The following is a 19,160-nucleotide window of genomic DNA, read 5'->3' as shown; positions in this document are numbered from 1 at the left end:
GAGTGGTGATACAGGCTGTGACAATGCAGAGAGGGGTGAAGGCATAGGCTGTTTTAAGCATCAGACGTCAGCTAGACATTTGAACACAAAGAATGTCACATCAGTGGTGGATGGAGGTCTCAGAACCAGTGGGGATTATTCACATACTGGCCAGGGACATATTTAGCTGAGCCTAATGGCTCATGAGGACAGGCAGACAGGGCTTCAGATAGGAAGTAACCGGCTTCTTATTTTGTTTTCAAACAACAAGAGGGTAAAAACGTATTTCTAAAATGGCTCATTACCACCACCATGGTCATGAAAAGATTCTCTTCCTATAATCTTCCAGGATGGGAAATGACTACACATGCCTTTAGAGTAGTTATTCTGGTTCTCCTAAAAAACATATCGTGGGTGGCATGATGAGAACAGAAGGTTATACTGATATAGCACTTTTCTATTGTCATTGCATTTGCAGTTTACAAAGCGCCTGAATGTAATTTTCCTAACCATAAGTCCTGAGAGATGATTTACATTAAAATCTCCCTTTACAGATTTTGGCAAGTGAAGCTCTGAGAAATTAAGTGAAGTCAGACAGCTAGAAGGGTGGAAGCCTTTGCACTCTCTCTCCTCTGCACAAAATGGCTTCCTTCTCCTCACCCCCTAAGTATTAGTAAACAACTTGATTCACAAATGAAACTCCCCAAAAGATAAATAACAATATCGGACAAGATTTATTATGAACTGACACTATGCCAGTCTAGTGCTAAGCATTTTAAACATTGATCTCACTTAATCCCACAGTCCCATGAAGTGTATACTATTACCCATGTTTTACTAGTACAGATTCAGAGAGGTTAAGTAACTAGCCCAGGACCACAGTGCTAAGAAATGGTGGAGCTAGAATTTGCAACTGGATTTGTGTCTGGGCTGAAAACTGAAGAGATGCTAATTTGAAATTATATACTTGCCCACATTTTTATGAATATGATGAAATAAACACACAGTTTACCGGGTTTCATAAATATATCATCCTAGCATACAGATATATGAACATCTGTTAAAATGTATATATATATATAGAGCTATACATGTGTCAACACAAATACATGATATTTTGTTTATACATTCAGTAGTTGTGAAGGTTTGGGTTGTTTCCAGGTTTGGGGAGTTATGACCAATGTTGAACACTTACTGCAAGTCTATGTAGCCACATGTTTTTATTTCCCTTGGGTAGCTAGTTTGCAGTAGTGGAATTGCTGAGTTATATGGTAAATTTACTTTTCATGAAACTGCCTAATTATTTTCCAGAATGGCTGTACCAATCTACTTTCCTACCAGCAATGAGGAGCATCCCAGTTTCTCCACATCCTAACATGTTTTTGCTGAAGTGTTGGATTATAGCTATTTCAGTGCCTATGAAATGGTATCTCATTATTGTTTTAAATTTCATTCCTCTAATAACTAATAACAGCACACACACTAATGATGTGTGCTGTGTTTAGTTGTTCAGTTGTGTCTAGCTCTTTGCAACTTCATGGACTGTAGCCCGCCAGGCTCCTCTGTCCATGGAGATTCTCCAGGCAAGAATACTGGAGTGGGTTACATGCCCTCCTCCAGGGGATCTTCCCAACTTAGGGATCGAACCCAGGTCTCCCACATTGCAGACAGATTCTTTACCATCTGGTCCACCAGGGAAGCCCGTAACTAGTGATACTGAGCATCATGTCATATGTTTACTGGCAATCTTATATCAACTTTAGTAAAATATTCATTTAAATCTTATGCTCATTTTTAAATCAGGTTGTCTTATTACTAAGTTATAAAGATTATTTTTATAATCTGGACTTTATCAGATTTGCAGATATTATCTGTCATTCTGTGGATTGTCTTTTGAAAAGTAAACCTATTTAATTTTGATGAAGTTCAGTTTATCTATTTCTTCTATTGCTTGAGCTTTTGGTATTATAACTAAGATATCTTTTCCTAACACAAGATCTGAGACTTACTTTTATGCATTCTTCTAAGAGTTTTATAGTTTTGAGTTTTCATAGGTATATTACACATTTTGATTTAATATTTGCATCTGTGTAGGGTAATGGTCTAAATTCATCTTTTTGTATACAGATGTCCAATTGTCTTAGGATTTTTTTTTATTGAATTGCATTGGTGCCTTTGTGGAAAATTAATTGGTCATAAATGTAAGGGTTTATTTCTGGAAAGTAGGTCATGTTCTGTAGATCTGTGAGTCTATTTTCTTAAGACAGTACCACCTAGTCTTAATTATTATAGCTTTGTAGTATGTACTGAAACCAGGAAGTATAAGTTCTTCACTTTTTTTCTTTTGCAAGAATGTTTTGGCTAAGTATTATGGTCTTAACTCATTATGAAATTCTGTCTCCCAAAATAACTATGACTCTTTTCAGTGATACTACTGGGATAATTATGATATTAGAAATGATGAGTTCATTGTCTTTTTATGGCCTTTAGCATATACCTTTGTTGTAGCCTTAGTGATAATACATTTTTTATGTGAAAATAATTTTGATTTTTGGAAATTACATAAAATATTATATCCAAATCTGATGAATAAGATGAGTTATTCAGCTGAATAATAAATTTTAGGTTAAAAGATGAATTATGATTACAACTGTATAAAAACCTGTTTTTTTTTAAAAGATGAAAAATGCATTAAAATGATAGTATACTTTTGTTTTTTCAACAATTATGTATTAGGCACATATGATATGCTGACCACTATATAAATTTGAGATGCGTAATTGTAAAAAAAATAAAATTGTGTTTTACTTTTTCTCTCTTGTTTGTAGTTTTTCTATTTTAATATTATTTTTATCTGACAACTTATTGAACATACACTGCCTGTCAGGTTCTAAATTAAGTGCTGGCATTAGAGCATTGAAGAAAACCAAAAATAAAAATTCCTTCCTTCATGGAGTTTACAGTCTCACTGGGGGAAACAGACAATATGTAAATAAATGAGTAAATACAGAACATACAGACAGAAGTTCAGTGGAGAGAAATAAAGTGGGATAAAAGGGAAGAAAGAAGATTGTGCAGGTAATATTTCAAGTAGGGAAGATCTCTGTTTTAATAAGGTGACTTTTGAGCACAGATCTGAAGTAAGGTCTTGATGCAATAATACACAGTTAATATGACTATAAAATACTGACTGAAATATTTTTGGAATCACAGATTCTCAGCTTTCAAAGGGACTTGGAAAAACCTCAATCCTCTGTGACTTCTATAAGTGGTCGTTTAGTTAGTGTTTGCTTGAGTACTTTTGGTGAAAACTGTACATTACCAAAAACGCCTTCCGTTGTTGGAGGGCTCAAATCACTACAACATCTTTCTTTCTACTGTGTTAAAACTAATCTCTTGAAAAATCACCATAAATATATTTAAGTTTTCTCATTGGAACAATGCAGAATAAATATGTTCTTTTGTGAGTTTCTTCTTCCAAATCTTAGGTAGCCCATGAATGACTCTGAAAATTACTCTGGAAGAGGCGACATTAAAGTGTTTTGCTCTGTGGCAGCATCATTGGGGGAAAAAAAAATATTATAGCCTCTCAAGACACTCCATTAAGAACAATGGTCATTCAGACATCCTAGTATATATATTACAAATCACTCTAATTATGATAACAATCACAGCTCATGGATGATCTTAGTTCACTGGATCCCTCTTTATGTTTTCTCCACAGACTTTAAATCCATTGGATAAAATTCTGTTGACTAATTAAACATCAATGCCTGACTCTGGCCAGAAGTAAGTATGATGAAAAATTTAGATTTCCTTGCAAACTTGTCTGCACTGAGGGGAAAAATCCCAGTCAAAAGTTCTCTGAGTGTCACCATTTTCTATTTTGGGATATTTAACCTGATCACATTGTGTTTTCAAGTAGGATTGCTTTTAGAGCCATCAGTACTACAAGCCTTCTGAAGATTTGCATTTTCTTTTTAAAACAATCTCTCTCAGAGGGAATTATTTTCATGCTTCTTGATTGTCAATCAGATATACATTATTTCCCAGGACATCAGCAATTTCCTTTTTAGTGAAAATAGTTTTTTTTTTTCTTTCAACCATTTTTTCCCTTTGATTTCCTCTTGAAAATAGTATTATTTGTTTCTTTATTCAACGTCCATTTACCAGATGTCTGCTGTGTGGATAGGTGCTGTGCTGGAAGCTAGGGTTATAAACTGAAAAATAAAAATTGATCTAGACGCTGCTGCCTCAGGAGCTCATGCTTCTCAGAGAGAGGCAGACAGCTGACAGTAACAAAGTGCAGTGACAGCTCCGCCGAGGTGCCAACAAGAGTAGAGCTGTGGAATAAATACAGATGAAGAAGCAAGGCAGCCCACGTGGCTGCAGTTGGAGAAGTCACAGGAACCATAAAGAGATTTCCTGGAAGAGAGAGAAGCCTCTGAGCAAACACACAAGAGCATGAAAACAAAAACACAAACAAAAACAAAACCAGGCATTGTTCAGTAGAGGTGGGGAGTAGGTGGGGCTAGGCAGAAACTGGCCCTGGTTCTTATTTCCCCTGCAACTCCTTTTTTTCCCTCCTAGCCACCACCATCATGGCTGACACCTGGTAGACACATATAGATGCTGAATATTTTATATTTGCAGGGTCATGTCAAGGAGTTTTGGACTTTATTACATCTAAAGTTAAGTGGACATCTCTAACATTATCCCATAGCCACAACTTGCCTTCTTAAATACAAGCTACCGTTAATCCCAGCAAGTGTCCTGGTACTAATGGAGACTCAAGAAGAGCAAAACTCATCAGCACCTCCAAAAATCAGCACTATGGGCCCTGCCAGCAGAGCTGGGATTTCAGTAAGTAATATTTTTAGGCAGTGATCAGACACCTCCTAACTCCAGTGGTATGTAATAAATGCTTCAGCCTAAACCTCGATAATTGAGGGAGACCCTCTCTTTAAGGTGAGTTTCTTGGCTTGTGGCTTATGCACTTTTGGCTCTTAATGTTCAGAAATGTTGAGAGGTCGGTTCAATTAAGTTCAGCCTCTCAGTCTTGTCCGACTTTGTGACCCCATGAATGGCAGCATACCTGGCCTCCCTGTCCATCACCAACTCCCAGAGTTTACTCAAACTCATGTTCATAGAGTCGGTGATGCCGTCCAACCATCTCATCCTCTGTCGTCCCCTTCTCCTCCTGCCCTCAATCTTTCCCAGCATCAGGGTCTTTGCAAATGAGTCAGCTCTTCCCAGCAGGTGGCCAAAGTACTGAAGTTTCAGCTTCAACATAGGTTCTTCCAATGAACAACCAGGACTGAACTCCTTTAGGATAGACTGGTTGGATCTCCTTGCAGTCCAAGGGACTCTCAGGAGTCTTCCCCAACACCACAGTTCAAAAGCACCAATTCTTCAGCACTCAACTTTCTTTATAGTCCAATACATCCATACATGACTACTGGAAAAACCATAGCCTTGACTAGATGGACTTTTGTTGACAAAATTATGTCCCTATTTTTTAATATGCTGTCTAGGTTGGTCATAACTTTCCTCCCAAGGAGTAAGAGTCTTTTAATTTGATGGCTGCAATCACCATCCACAGTGATTTTGGAGCCCCCCAAAATAAAGCCAGCCACTGTTTCCCCATCTATTTCTCATGAAGTGATGGGACTGGATGCCATGATCTTAGTTTTCTGAATATTGAACTTTAAGCCAACTTTTTCACTCTTCTCTTTCACTTTCATCAAGAGGCTTTTTAGTTCGTCTTCACTTTCTGTCATAAGGATGGTGTCATCTGCATATCTGAGGTTATTGATATTTCTCCAGGCAATCTTAATTCCAGCTTGTGCTTCTTCCAGCCCAGCATTTTTCATGATGTACTCTGCATATAAGTTAAATAAGCAGGGTGACAATATACAGCCTTGATGTACTCCTTTTCCTATTTGGAACCAGTCTGTTGTTCCCTGTCTAGTTCTAACTGTTTCTTCCTGACCTGCATGCAGATTTCTCAAGAGACAGGTCGGGTGGTCTGGTATTCCCATTTCCTTCAGAATTTTCCACAGTTTATTGTGATCCACACAGTCAAAGGTTTGGCATAGTCAATAAAGCAGAAGTACATGTTTTTCTGGAACTCTCTTGCTTTTCCCATGATGCAGCGGATGTTGGCAATTTGATCTCTGGTTCCTCTGCCTTTTCTACAACCAGCTTGAACATCTGGAAGTTCACGGTTCACATATTGCTGAAGCCTGGCTTGGAGAATTTTGAGCATTACTTTACTAGCGTGTGAAATAAGTGCAATTATGTGGTAGTTTGAGCATTCTTTGGCATTGCCTTTCTTCAGGACTGGAAACAAAATTGACCTATTCCAGTCCTGTGGCCACTGCTGAGTTTTCCAAATTTTCTGGCATATTGAGTGCAGCACTTTCACAGCATCATCTTTTAGGATTTGAAATACCTCAAGTGGAATTCCATCACCTCAGGTTCTATTAGTTGAGTCTTTATTTTCTTTAATAACCCCTACGTTTCAGGAAGAATTTGGTAATTTTAGGAACTGTTCATATTTCAAAATATTTATATGCAAACCATTATATATAGAACGGATGAATAACAAGGTCCTGGTGTGTAGTCCAGGGAGCTATGTTCAATGTCCAGTGTAATAAGTCATAACAGAAAAGAAAAAAAAAGTTTGTATAGTCATTTTTAAAATTTATAACCACAAAGAAAAGTTAAATGAATGTATCATAAGAATATATTTAATAAACCTTTCATTTCCCCTCGTTCTTGGCTTTATTCTACTGTAGGCACTTGTCGCTCACAAATTTAACACGTAGTTTCAGCGATTTGAAAGGACCCCAAAGGGCCAAGATTTACAATAACATGTAATTTGACTGAGCTAATATTTGTGTCTTCAGGAATTTTTTATGAAACCATCAATAAAAACTTCATTGGAGGTGGGGAGGAAGTGGGGTAGGAAAGAGTGTTGTCTCATGGCACGAAAACCTCAACTTGCTCTGAATCAGTAACCTGATTTTCTTCTTTCCACTTCCCCCACCCCAAAGCTTTCACATTTCTGAAAATGGTCTCCTCATCCACCTAGTTGTGGAGCCTGTGTGTCATCTTCTCTCACCAATATTATCATATTCAGTCACAGGCTCTTGAATCCTACTTTATCTGTGTATGCTCCGCCCAGTCCCAGTCTAAGCTCCTGTCCTCATTTTCCCTGATGCCCAACATTGTTTCCTTTGCCACAGTATAGCTCATTTTATGAAACCACAGATCTCATCTGGTCATTCTCTACCTAAGACCCTCTTATAGGGCTCCCATTGTCCTTCAGAAAGAAACTTTCATCCTGCCCTCTGGCCACTCCAGGAAAAGTCCCCGCTTACCTCTCCAGTCTCAACTTGGGTCACTTCCTCCAACCCTCACCCTCAGCCACTTGGGGCTTCTGAACCCTAGGCTGGCCTCCATCCCAAGCCATTTGCATGCTCCCTCCACTTGCCTGGGAGGCCTCTGCTTCCTTCTCCTTCCTCTTTTTTTTTTTTTTCTCCTCTGTGGCAGTTACTATTTTATACATTCTTTTTTAAAATTTTTATTTTTTTAATTGAAGGATAATTGCTTTACAGAATTTTGTTGTTTTCTGTCAAACATCAACATGAATCAGCCATAGGTGTACATATGTCCCCTCCCTCTTGAACCTCCCTCCCATCTCCCTCCCCATCCCAGCCCTCTAGGTTGATACAGAGCCCCTGTTTGAGTTCCCTGAGACATACAGCAAATTCCCATTGGCTATCTATTTTTCTATTTTACATATGGTAATGTAAGTTTCTGTGTTACTTTCTCCATACATTTCACCCTCCCCTCCCCTCTCCCTGTGTCTGTAAGTCTGTTCTCTGTTTCTCCATTGCTGCCCTGCAAATAAATTCATCAGTGCCATCTTTCTGGATTCCATGTATATGCATTCAGTTCAGTTCAGTTCAGTCTCTCAGTCGTGTCTGACTCTTTGCGACCCCATGAACCGCAGCATGCCAGGCCTCCCTGTCCATCACCAACTCCCAGAATCCAGCCAAACCTATGTCCATTGTATCCACGATGCCATCCAACCATCTCATCCTCTGTCGTCCCGTTCTCCTCCTGCCCTCAATCTTTCCCAGCATCAGGGTCTTTGCAAATGAGTCTGCTCTCCGCATCAGGTGGCCAAAGTATTGGAGTTTCAGCTTCAGCATCAGTTCTTCCAATGAATATTCAGGACTGATTTCCTTTAGGATGGACTGCTTGGATCTCCTTGCAGTCCAAGGGACTCTCAGGAGTCTTCTCCAACACCACAGTTCAAAAGCATCAATTCTTTGGCGCTCAGCCTTCTTCACAGTCCAACTCTCGCATCCATACATGACCACAGGAAAAACCATAGCCTTGACTAGACGGACCTTTGTTGGCAAAGTAATGTCTCTGCTTTTTAATATGCTGTCTAGGTTGGTCATAACTTTCTTTCCAAGGAGTAAGCATCTTTTAATTTCATGACTGCAGTCACCATCTGCAGTGATTTTGGAGCCCAGAAAAATAGTCAGCCATTGTTTCCACTATTTCCCCATCTATTTGCCATGAAGTGTAAGTGCATTAGTATGCGATATTTCTCTTTCTCTTTCTGACTTCACTCTTATAATAGGCTCTAGGTTCATGCACCTCATTAGATTCCTTACTCTTAAGTAACACTCCCAAAGGGAGGTCTTTCCTGATGCCTGAGGTCAGCTTAGTTCTCTAAGTTCCCACAAAACTTTATTCTATGCAGCATCCCACTTGGGATCACTTGATTTGAATCTGTCTTCACAGGAAAGGAATTTTTTCCCAAAGGAAGGAGCTATGTCTGCTCATTCATCATCCCCAAGGCTTACTAAAGTTCTCAGGTGTTTAAGAAGAATTAAAAAAAAAAAAACAAAAACACAAAGCCCAGAGACTTTCCTGGCAGTCCAGTAGTTAAGACTCAGGTCTCCCAATGCCGGGGTGGGGGTGGGGGTGGGAGTGGGTGCAGGTTTCCCAGCCAGGGCTAGATCTCACATGCCATCTGGCACAGTCTATAAATAAATAAATAAGATTAAATAAAGTAAAAATATAAAAGAAAGAAAAAGTTGAAAAAACAACTCAGATGGTTTCCAGTGTAGACAGGGGTAGATCCAGGTCTTATGGAATCTAGTGATTTTACAGTGATGGGGACCTCTTTAAGAATAATAATATAAAACAAAATTAGTTATAAGAGTGTATAAAACACAGCTACCCTGGTGGCTCAGCAGTAAAGAATCCACCTGCAATGCAGGAGATGCAGGAGACTCAAGTCCAATCCCTGGGTCCAAAAGATCCCCTGGAGGAAGAAATGGCAACCCACTTCAGTATTCTTGCCTGAAGAATCTCATGGACAGAGAAGACTGGAGGGTTACAGTCCATGGGGTTGCAAAGAGTCAGACGTGACTGAAGCAACTGAGCAAGCAGAGCTTTTTTCTCTTGAAGTGGCTTACCAGAAATGCATATAGCAAAATGGCACCTAATTATAACCTGGCTTCTTGGCTCTCACACAAAAACCCCCTCAACATTCCATTACTCCTGGGACTCCCAACACTCACAAGGGCCCAGAAGCTCCTGCTTCATGATCAGTCTGCCTCTGAATGTGGCTTCCAATCTAACAAATTAGCCTGACTGGTTACTGTGTTCATATCTCACAATGACTTTTTTGTTCATTTCATGGATGCCTTTCTTATTTAAATTGTTCTCAGTTTGCTGATGAGGAAACATGAAAATCATATGCTACAGTGTCATTTGCAAAGTTGGGGAACTGGAAATTCTCTTATTTTCACAAGTATCAACTATCTACTGTTAACAAGTTATTCCTAACTTTCACCTTCTATTTTTGTTGTTTTTTTTTTTAAAAGGGCTTAGCTCCTCTCTCTCATTGTACAATTGCCAGATTGCTTCCTGAACTAGATTTAACCTGTTTCTCACTTATGCAGAAGAATTTGGGTTTTCAACAATTCCTATGGCTGGTTGATCCAAAGGCTGCAGAACTAACGCAATGACCCCTAAGGAAGTGAAGCTTCCGACTTCACTCAGTCTGTCTGCTGGGAGCTTCTCAGATAGCAGGAGACAGGCTCCCGGGGGGAATGTCAGGCAAAGGTCAGGCCCAGCACAGATGACAACCAAACAGGCCCCATGGATCAGATGAGAACTGGCAATACCCTTATCAAGTCTTCTCTCTCAGGCTTGGCAGCCAAGCAAATCTCCCAGCTGTGCCAGCTTGTGGTTGTGAGCATGAGTCAAATTTAAAATTATTAGAGCTATTTATAAAGCTAATATCTTGCCATTGTATAACGTTTATAGTTTACAAAATGCTTTTACATACAGTGTGCCAGGCAGTCCGACATAGTAATCGGATCTCCACTGAATAATTGTGTGTAGCTGCCACTTACTGCGTGTGAGGCAACGCTTGGTGAAATAGATACTATGCCACCCATTTTATAAAGGGTGAAAATGGGTTCTGGGGTTCTGAGAGGTTAAAAATTCTCTTTAAGTATACCCAGCTACGATGTGATAATTAGTGTTATGTTCTGTGAGTCCGAGTGCTTCTCATGTTGAGATTTTCCAGTTTGTCATTTCAAAATGTACCAAAATAGAAGACAGATGGGATGAAAGACAGAAATTTTTAATAGCACAGCTAATGCTTTGTCTTGTGTGTAGTAGGTTCAAGTATCCTTTGCTGAACTAATTCAAACATGTAAGAATGAGCCCCAGTGCAAGTTAATAGACAAGCTGATAATGTTAAAATTATAAAGACCAAAAAAAAGTGGTTGTCAGAAAAAATTCAAAAGTGAGGAAAGAATAGCTGAATTTCTTCAATCAGGTTTCCTCCTAAGGCAGCTCATAAACATGAAATTCCACTTACAGAAGTGGGAACAGATTTGACATATATCATATGAAATCCTGATAAAGGAAGTTTTACGTGGGGTATCCTGGAAGGTCTGAGACTTTCATTCATTTCAGTAACCACTTAGTTGTAACCCCATGTGTTGATATGATAGTTTGGGGCTGGTTTGTTCACTGTGTATTAAGAAGAATGATCGGCACTCAAGACCACCCAAGACACAGATTTGTTCCCTGGGAGAGCTCTCTCCTCAAGTTTATGACAACTGTCACTTAAGAAAACTCCAGTCCTGCAGGGAAGTGGTAACTGAAAAGGCAGAACAGCTGAGATTCCACTGTGAAGAGGGGCTAGAAAGGTAAATTCAGTGTCAAAGTCTGGGAATTGTGGGGACACAGTGTGCTCTGAGATGGCACAGTCAGTGCTTGAGAGCTGGTGTCTGGTTACTGAGCTTTTTCATTGGCAAATTTCTCTGGAAAATCAAGGGCACTGTCTTTTCACACACTCACAGTTCCTCACTGACATTTCCGTCCTCGGTTGTCCTGGATTCCTGAGATCCACAGCCTTTTGAAAGCTTGCCTTCTCTGATTTCCCCTGGAATGCCATCCCACCCCCATTTCTCCTGGCTTTCTTTTCCACTGCACCTCCAGGGAATCCGAACTAGTTCTCATGAGTGTTACAAAACACCCATCCATCCCAGGATACCATGACACCTTGTCAGTTTATGCCCTCACTTGGACAGGAAAGCTTCATTTTTAGCTCTCTAAACTACATGTTTTTGTGTGTTTTGTAGATAATAATAATAGGTGGGAAAGTCATATTATAAGCTTCATGGAAATGTCAGAGGCTGGCAGAGCAGGCTGTGTTTGTTTGGGTTTGAGAGCCAGTTCAACTGGTGAAGGCAATAGGCACTGCCCTTGAATGCTGTGTCCTCATCTGCTTTTCATGGTCTTATCAGCAGAGCAAAACTAATAAATCATGGGCTGCCAGTGCAAGAACTGAGCACTTTCCTCTGAGCCAGATGACTCCATTGTTCAGCTGGGCGACCTCAGCAAGGTCGTAAACACGGCACCACCTGTCAGCAAGAGACATGCTCTTCTTGTTTTTTTTTTTTTTTTAAGTGTAGTTGATGGGCCATAACATTCACTCAACTTTGTGTAAAGTTCGATCATTATTTTCAGTAAATTTACCAAGTTGTGCAACCATCACCATGATTCAATTTTAGAACATTTCCCGTGACTTCCCAAAATCCCTGTGCCTGCTTGCATTCAACCTTTGTGCCCACCCCGTTGAGCTCCAGGCAACCACTCCTCTGTTTTCTGTCTCTGTATATTTGCTTTAGCTGGACATTTTATACAAACAGAATCATGCAATAGTGTTCTTTCACATCTGGCTTCTTTCACTCAACATAATGCTTTTGAGATTCATCCATGTTGTAGTATGTTGCCAAATAGTAATCCATTGTATAGACTGGCCATACTGTCTTTATCCATTCACCAGTTGATGGACATTTGGATTGCTTCCACTTTTGGGTTGCTCTCCGAATGCTCTCCTAATCCGTACTAAAAATGATGTGGTGAAAACAACATGGGATTTGCAATCAGAAGCCCTATACTGCATCCTAGCCCCAGCATTTACTATCTTAGTTAACTGTAGAACTGATTTCCTTATCTATAGAGTAGAGTTCATTAACCCCTTCACTGTCCTGCTCCTACAGCAAAGGGGGATGACATATGAGAAATGCTTCGTGAACTGTAAAACACAGGACAAAGGAAGGGCATTGTTACTGAAGTAGTCCTGCTAGAACATATTAAAATGAACCATATTTCTCTCAAGAATCTTTCCACATTCATAGAACAAATGATCTATGGCAGGAAGGTAGGAAGTAACTATCTTTTTCCTTCCATGGTCATTGGGTTCTCATCATTTTCCCTTACCAAACCCTGCTATTTAGAAAGATTTTTGAATGATTCTCTCTTAAATTTATTTGTATTTTAAACTGTATTTTTGATTGTCAAATAAAAGGCTTTGTTTCCCATTGAAGAGAGTGTCTTCAGATATCCTAGAATCAATCATGAAGTTGGACTCAGTATAGTTGCAGTTCAAATTTAATCAGGGCATCCAACTCACAGGTTCAGTTTTTGCCTCTTCGGTACCTCAGACAACTCTGAAGGTCAGTCCCCCAGTAAGGGGCTTAGGGCCACAGTTGAGTCCAAGTTGAAAGGCTTCTAATGAGTTAAAGCCTGAGCAAATATTTCTATCCTCCAGATAAAAATTATTAAAACTGGTGCTTCACTGAAACAATATTAAACCAATTTGGATAACTAGATCATGAGGGGCTACTAGAACAATCAGGAACATAGATTGCTGACTACTGAATGTCATGTCTGGTTATTTGACTTCCACAAAGCATGAAAAAGTTTTTTTGAGAAGCCAGTACAGGCTTTGCTTCAAACAGAAAGAACCAGATACTGCTGTCTCACACCCACTCAATCCTCAAGTAAGTATCATATTTATCACCCTCCACACTTTCTACCTTATCCAACACTACAGTCTGCTTCCAAGGAGTTTTATCTAAAATCTTATTGGAATCTCCTGGGATGAAAGACTTCCAAAGAAAGAGAAATGACTGTCTCTCATCTACTAGAATCTGAAACACAGAATATGAGCACCCATCCAGTGCCTCTGGTGGAATCCCTGGTCAATCCATCATTAGAACTCAGGCACTCCCAGTGCCCAGATTCAAATTACTAGACTGTCTCCTTCCGAAAACAGCAAATCCCCAGACATCTCTAGCACTCCGTGAGATTACACAACACAGGCCACTGAGGTCAAATAAGTCTATTTCCTTCTACACATCCTCTCCCCTAAGAAGCCCTTCTTCCTTTTTGATGATCGGGACTATATCAAGCAATAGCAGATGTGGGGTTTCATGTGCTGTGTCATAAAAGACTCCATCTTTTTTTTGGAAATTTCCATACTGTCTCACCCTTATGCACTGATTTTTCAAAAACCTGCATCAAAGCAAGTGTTACCTAAGAATATTTGCTGTACAACATTTACACAATTGTCATATCTTATGCACCATTGACTTATGCCTGGAAACATGTTCTGAGACTATTTACAATGATTAACCCATATTCTTCAGGAGGTACATGGTTTCAATGAGCTTATGAAATTATTGTAAGTCAGAAATGCAAATAGTATTTAAAGATGACCTACTGAAAAACTAAACAAACCTCACTCAAATGAGAGGCCATATCTGCTTCTTCCCAACCAGAGTCTCTGTATGGTACAAAACAGAATCCACAGTTACCAAAACAGCTATGATCATCTTGGCAGCATGAAAGATGTCATCAAAACCCTATCATGTTGATTAAACATGATAGTGGTTAAACAGGCACCATGTAGAATGTTTGGCTTCTCCTGAAGCTCACTGGAGAGAAGCAGCTGTTGCCCTCCCAGATAAAGTGACATATTCTTGGAGAAACAGAGTTCTAATTAGATATAATATAATCCTCTTACCATCCAGCTCATCCCAAAACAAAAACACTGCTAGAAAATTTCAACATGTAATAAAAAAGAGGTTGAGTCCATTTTGAATATAGTGATTGTTTCAGTTTCATAGAATATATTTTTCTCCTGCTTCACAAGTACCAAAGAACCACTTTCAACCCATAGTAGGTGCAATTAATTCATATCCTTTCATTCAAGTGTTTCTTGAATATATTTACATAAAACACACTAAAGAAAATGTCAAAATTTGTGTACTAGAGTTTATTTAATATCTGAGGTATCTTGAATGTATTTATACAAAAATACAGTAAATATCCAAGTTTTAGTTTATTTAATATCTGAAGTATCATATGGTACACTTAAATCTTAAAAAAAAAAAATCTACTTAGAGTAATATTATAGATAACAATGCATTTTAGCCACAAGTAGGAGAGCAACAGAAGAATCACAAAATCCCATACCCAAAACATTATAGTTCTAATTAAATACATTAGAGTTTAATCTATATGAAAATATATTCTTTAGGGAATAAAAGTGATTAAAACTATATGTCTAATTATACAGTTTTTTCATACTTATAGCTAGAGCTAAATACAATTTGTATAGCTCATAAACTAGTGAGATAATACTATTGAAAGAATACAATAACTCAAGATAAAAATGATTATAAGAAAATCTAAGAATGAATCCAAGTAATTACATAATTAAAGCTATATAACCAATTCAGAGATTCAGAACTATCATTTTACCATGAGGTCACTGATTAATTTTGTCTGGATCTTACATAACATAACATTCACTCATTCAATGTATTCAACAAGTAATTTTTGCATTCTCTCTATGCTCTAGGGAATGTGTTTGGCCCTAAGAAAACACTGTAAAACAAATCAGACATAGACCCTGCCCTCACAGAGCTTACAGTCTAGTGGAGAGACCGATGGGAACATAGGTTTCTGTAATACGGCACAAGAAGTGCTGTTCTAGGGCCTCCCATCCTAGAGGAAGGAACACCTAAACTGAGACCTGTAGGATAAGGGGTGGAGGGAGGAAGGAGGAGGTGGAAAGAGGATTCCAGGCAGAAGGAGAAGAACGTACAAAGACCCTGAGAGCTAAGAAAATAGAGTCTCTTTTAAAACAGTGGTTCCCAAACCAAAGACCTCAGAGACTTGTTGGGCTAGAATGAAATTTTCACTCATCAATGTGGAAATGAAGACCAAACTGTTAAGTTTTTACAAAGATAAAGTAATTCAATTTTAATAATCGAGTTTAAGGCAGCCCCATTTTCTGGCACTAAAATGGCCCTTCTTTTATGAAATATCCATGATAATAGATTTTATATATGTATATATAAAATAGATGGCCCTATTTTTAAAACAGAAACTAGTGATGTATAGGTAGCCTAGTTGGTAAAGAATCTGCCTGCAGTGTACGAGACCCAGGTTCTATCCCTGGTTTGGGAAGATCTCCTGGAGAAGGAAATGGTAACCTACTCCAGTATTCTTGCCTGAAAAACCTCATGGACAGAGGAGCCTGGTGGGCCAAAGTCCATGGGATTGCCAGAGTCGGACATGATTTAGCGACTAAACCACCACCACAGTGATGTATAAAATCACTGTTCAAAGCATTAACTTATCAGGGGCATTTAACATGTTTAAAGAGATGGCACAAGGGAAATACCAAGAGATAAGGCTAAGAGGAAGGCAGGGAGTTGGAGCGGATGGAGAACTTTGGACTTTATCCCAAGAGCAGTGGGAATGATTTTAAGCAGGGGAGTGAAACTTGCTTACATTTGTAAAAGATCACTCTGGGATATTATGTGTAGAACATGGGTTAGATGAGGCAAGACAGCAGAGAGAAAGATCAGTTTGTCACAGCAATATCCCAGGAAGAAAGGAGATAAGAGCTGGTATTCAGGCTGAATCAGTGAGACTGAGTAGAAGAAGATGACTTCATGAAATAAACTTGGAGAAGGAAAATGGGATGGTCAAGTTTTATGTCCAAGCTTTTGACTTGGGAAACTGAATCAATAATTGGGTTAATGAGAGTCCCTTGGACTGCAAGGAGATCAAACCAGTCAATTCTAAAGGAAATCAGTCCTGAATATACATTGGAAGGACTGATGCAGAAGCTGAAGCTCCAATACTTTGGCCACCTGATGCAAAGAACTGACTCACTTGAAAAGACCCTGGTGCTGGGCAAGATTGAAGGCAGGAGGAGAAGGGGATGACAGAAGACGAGATGGTTGGATGGCATCACCGACTCAATGGACATGAGTTTGAGCAAGCTCTGGGAGTTGGTGCAGGACAGGGAAGCCTGGTCTGCTGCAGTCCATGGGGTCACAAAGATTCAGGTATGACTGAGTGACTGAATAATTGAGCTAGAGATAGTAAGAGAAGGAGGCTTTTTTTTTTTTTTTTTGTGGAGGAAGACAGCACGTTTGCTTTAGGATATGTTGAATTTGAGGATTCTTTGTATTCAAAGGTCCTTTAGGCCAATTGTCTACACAGGTCTCATGTGTATGAGAGAAAAAGTTAAACTTCAGATATAAATTTTACAGTCAAAAAACATGTAGGTTGTAAATAAAACCATGGGTATGGATGAAATTTCCTGTTGAACGTAGCATAAAAAAAGAGAACTTAAGATATGTTACTAAAGAGTTGGTAGGAGATGCACAGCATAGAAAGAAGCCAGAGACAGAGTGGTTAGAGGGGTTGGAAGATGGCCAAGAGAGCAAGATACCTGGAAAACCAAGGGAAGATCATTTTCTGGAGGCAGACTAGGTAATAGTGTCAGATGCTGCAGCAATCAGTTGCAAAGACTGGAGGATGCTCAAGGAAAGTAGCAACAAACAAGTTGATAAGGACCTTGGGAAGGGCAGTGGAGGGAGTAGAAGTCAGATGACAATGAGGGCGTCTGAAGAGACAGGGAGGAGCTCTTTTATACAGTGTGGCAATAAGAGAAAGGACAGAATTTGCCAGCAACTGGGGTTTGAGAAAGTGATTCTTTGTTTTACGAACAATGGAGAGACTTGCTCATGGATACTGTAGGGGCCACTTGATAGGAGAGTTTGAAGACTTGTTGCAAGCGATGATAATAGAAATTCAAATGCAAAATATTAACTTGCTTTAAAAAAATCACAATGTAAAGTTCTTTAAAGATGTGAAATATGGTGTTCCCCAAAGAACCCAGGATCCAGTTATAAAATTGTCAATGGATTTAAGTATATGTCAGGATGTAACATGATTCCAAGAAATTCTCTGAGGGAATCTCATTTAAACATATTTTTAAAGTCACATTTAAAAATATTATTTTAAATTATGGCAAATTTAGCTCTTGTCCATAGAGGTCATACTCTTTAAATAATATGTATCTTTGAATAGTTGGTGGTAGAGAGAGCTTCTCCATCAAGGTTGGCTGGCAGAGCCGCTGCAGCCCCATCAGTCTTCGAATTTTTAACCGACATAAATGCTTTAATGAGCATGGATTCTCTAAAGTGAATGGGAAAAACAAGCAAAAAATAAAAACAATATGAATGAAACTATAAGATACAGACTGTTTTAGAACAATACTAAGTGTCATTCTAAAAAACAAGCATGCACATATTAGTAACTGGTGACTAAGTAAAATTCAAATTGCAATTAAGCATTCCACACCATTCCTCTAGAATGCAAGCTCCATGGAGGTAGGCATTTAGTGTGCCTCTGTGTCAAAAAGACAGCTTGACTTCTAGAGAGTGTTCAACTAGAATATGCTTTTTGTTTTTGTTTTTAACCTCACCATGTGACATGGGGGATCTTCCTCCCTTGGGGATCAGACTCCCTGCAGTGGGAGCATGGAGTGGAATCTTAATCACTGGACCATCAGGGAAGTACAGAATATGTTAAATGAATGAATGGACTTGATTAAAGAAAGCAAATGCTCATATCTCCTACTATTTATTTTTTAGAACTGAGTATTTTAGAGATATATTCCTTCGCTTCTGTTCTCTCCTACCATCTTTCTGATGAATAGTTATCTGTGAAACATCTGATACAACTGATTCCATATGTCCATGATTCAATCTTAGGTTTGGTTCAGTGTATGACACCTAAAAATTTTATATTTTTCAAAAAATCTGCTAATGTTCAAATAACTGATGTTAGTCTTTCTTTTCAACTCTTACTTTATCTCTAGTAACTTTATCTTTAGTATAATTACAGTACCGAAATATTAATCCAGCAAAGGAGTGAGTGAAAAGGCAGCATTGCCCACAGGCTTAGAGGTAAGCTCTGGACTCAGTCGGCTTGGATTAAAATCATGTCTCTGCCACTTAAATAGTATTTGTGTTATCCTGGACAAGTTACTTAACCCCTATGATCTCAGCATTCTCACCTGGGAAATGTGGATCACAATGGGACTTACCTCATAGGGCTGTTTAAATATGGAACAAATTAATTCACGTAAAGCATTACAAAAGTGTTTGGTACATTGTAATCTTTTGTGAACAATCACTCAATTTAATAATCAAAGAGATCACATTTTTTGTTACATTTGCAATTATAAATACTCAAGTTATTTTGAAAAAATTAAGACTGTTTTTCAAAAACTATTGAGGCAAAGTTATCATTACTAAAATAGATAGAATAAACCCATCTTTAAAAAAAATTTATTTTTTCCTCTAACAAAAACTCTGCCCTACATATACCTGGAGAAATCCTGACATCCAGTGGTTAACTATATTCATAGCAGTCAACTGACTACACTCTAGTCGCAATGATGTGTCTGA

General features: G+C 38.8%; 1 protein-coding gene and 1 long non-coding RNA gene across 5 annotated transcripts in view; one reads left to right on the top strand and one right to left on the bottom strand.

Annotated features, from left to right (window-relative positions):
- The first annotated feature begins 29 nt into the window (after positions 1-29).
- Positions 30-19,160, top strand: part of LOC109557584 (uncharacterized) — a 33,756-nt gene continuing 14,625 nt past the window's right edge. The window contains exons 1-2 of the long non-coding RNA XR_002180556.2: positions 30-3,768; positions 4,633-4,842. This is a non-coding gene — a long non-coding RNA (uncharacterized lncRNA). The remainder of the gene's footprint in view (positions 3,769-4,632; positions 4,843-19,160) is intronic.
- ASB15 (ankyrin repeat and SOCS box containing 15) overlaps positions 14,710-19,160 on the bottom strand; it is a 54,086-nt gene continuing 49,635 nt past the window's right edge. For 3 of the 4 annotated variants that reach the window (XM_070788077.1, XM_070788078.1, XM_019959011.2), the window contains one exon: positions 14,710-17,883. In XM_070788077.1, coding sequence (XP_070644178.1) covers positions 17,711-17,883 — 173 coding nt within the window. In that variant the 3' untranslated portion in view covers positions 14,710-17,710. The remainder of the gene's footprint in view (positions 17,884-19,160) is intronic. The other variant, XM_019959012.2, reaches the window with a different exon arrangement.

This window comes from Bos indicus, chromosome 4, assembly GCF_029378745.1.
Source record: "Bos indicus isolate NIAB-ARS_2022 breed Sahiwal x Tharparkar chromosome 4, NIAB-ARS_B.indTharparkar_mat_pri_1.0, whole genome shotgun sequence".
NCBI lineage: Eukaryota > Metazoa > Chordata > Mammalia > Artiodactyla > Bovidae > Bos > Bos indicus.
Note: the sequence above shows the minus strand (reverse complement) of the source record. Positions and strands in the feature narration are given on the sequence as shown.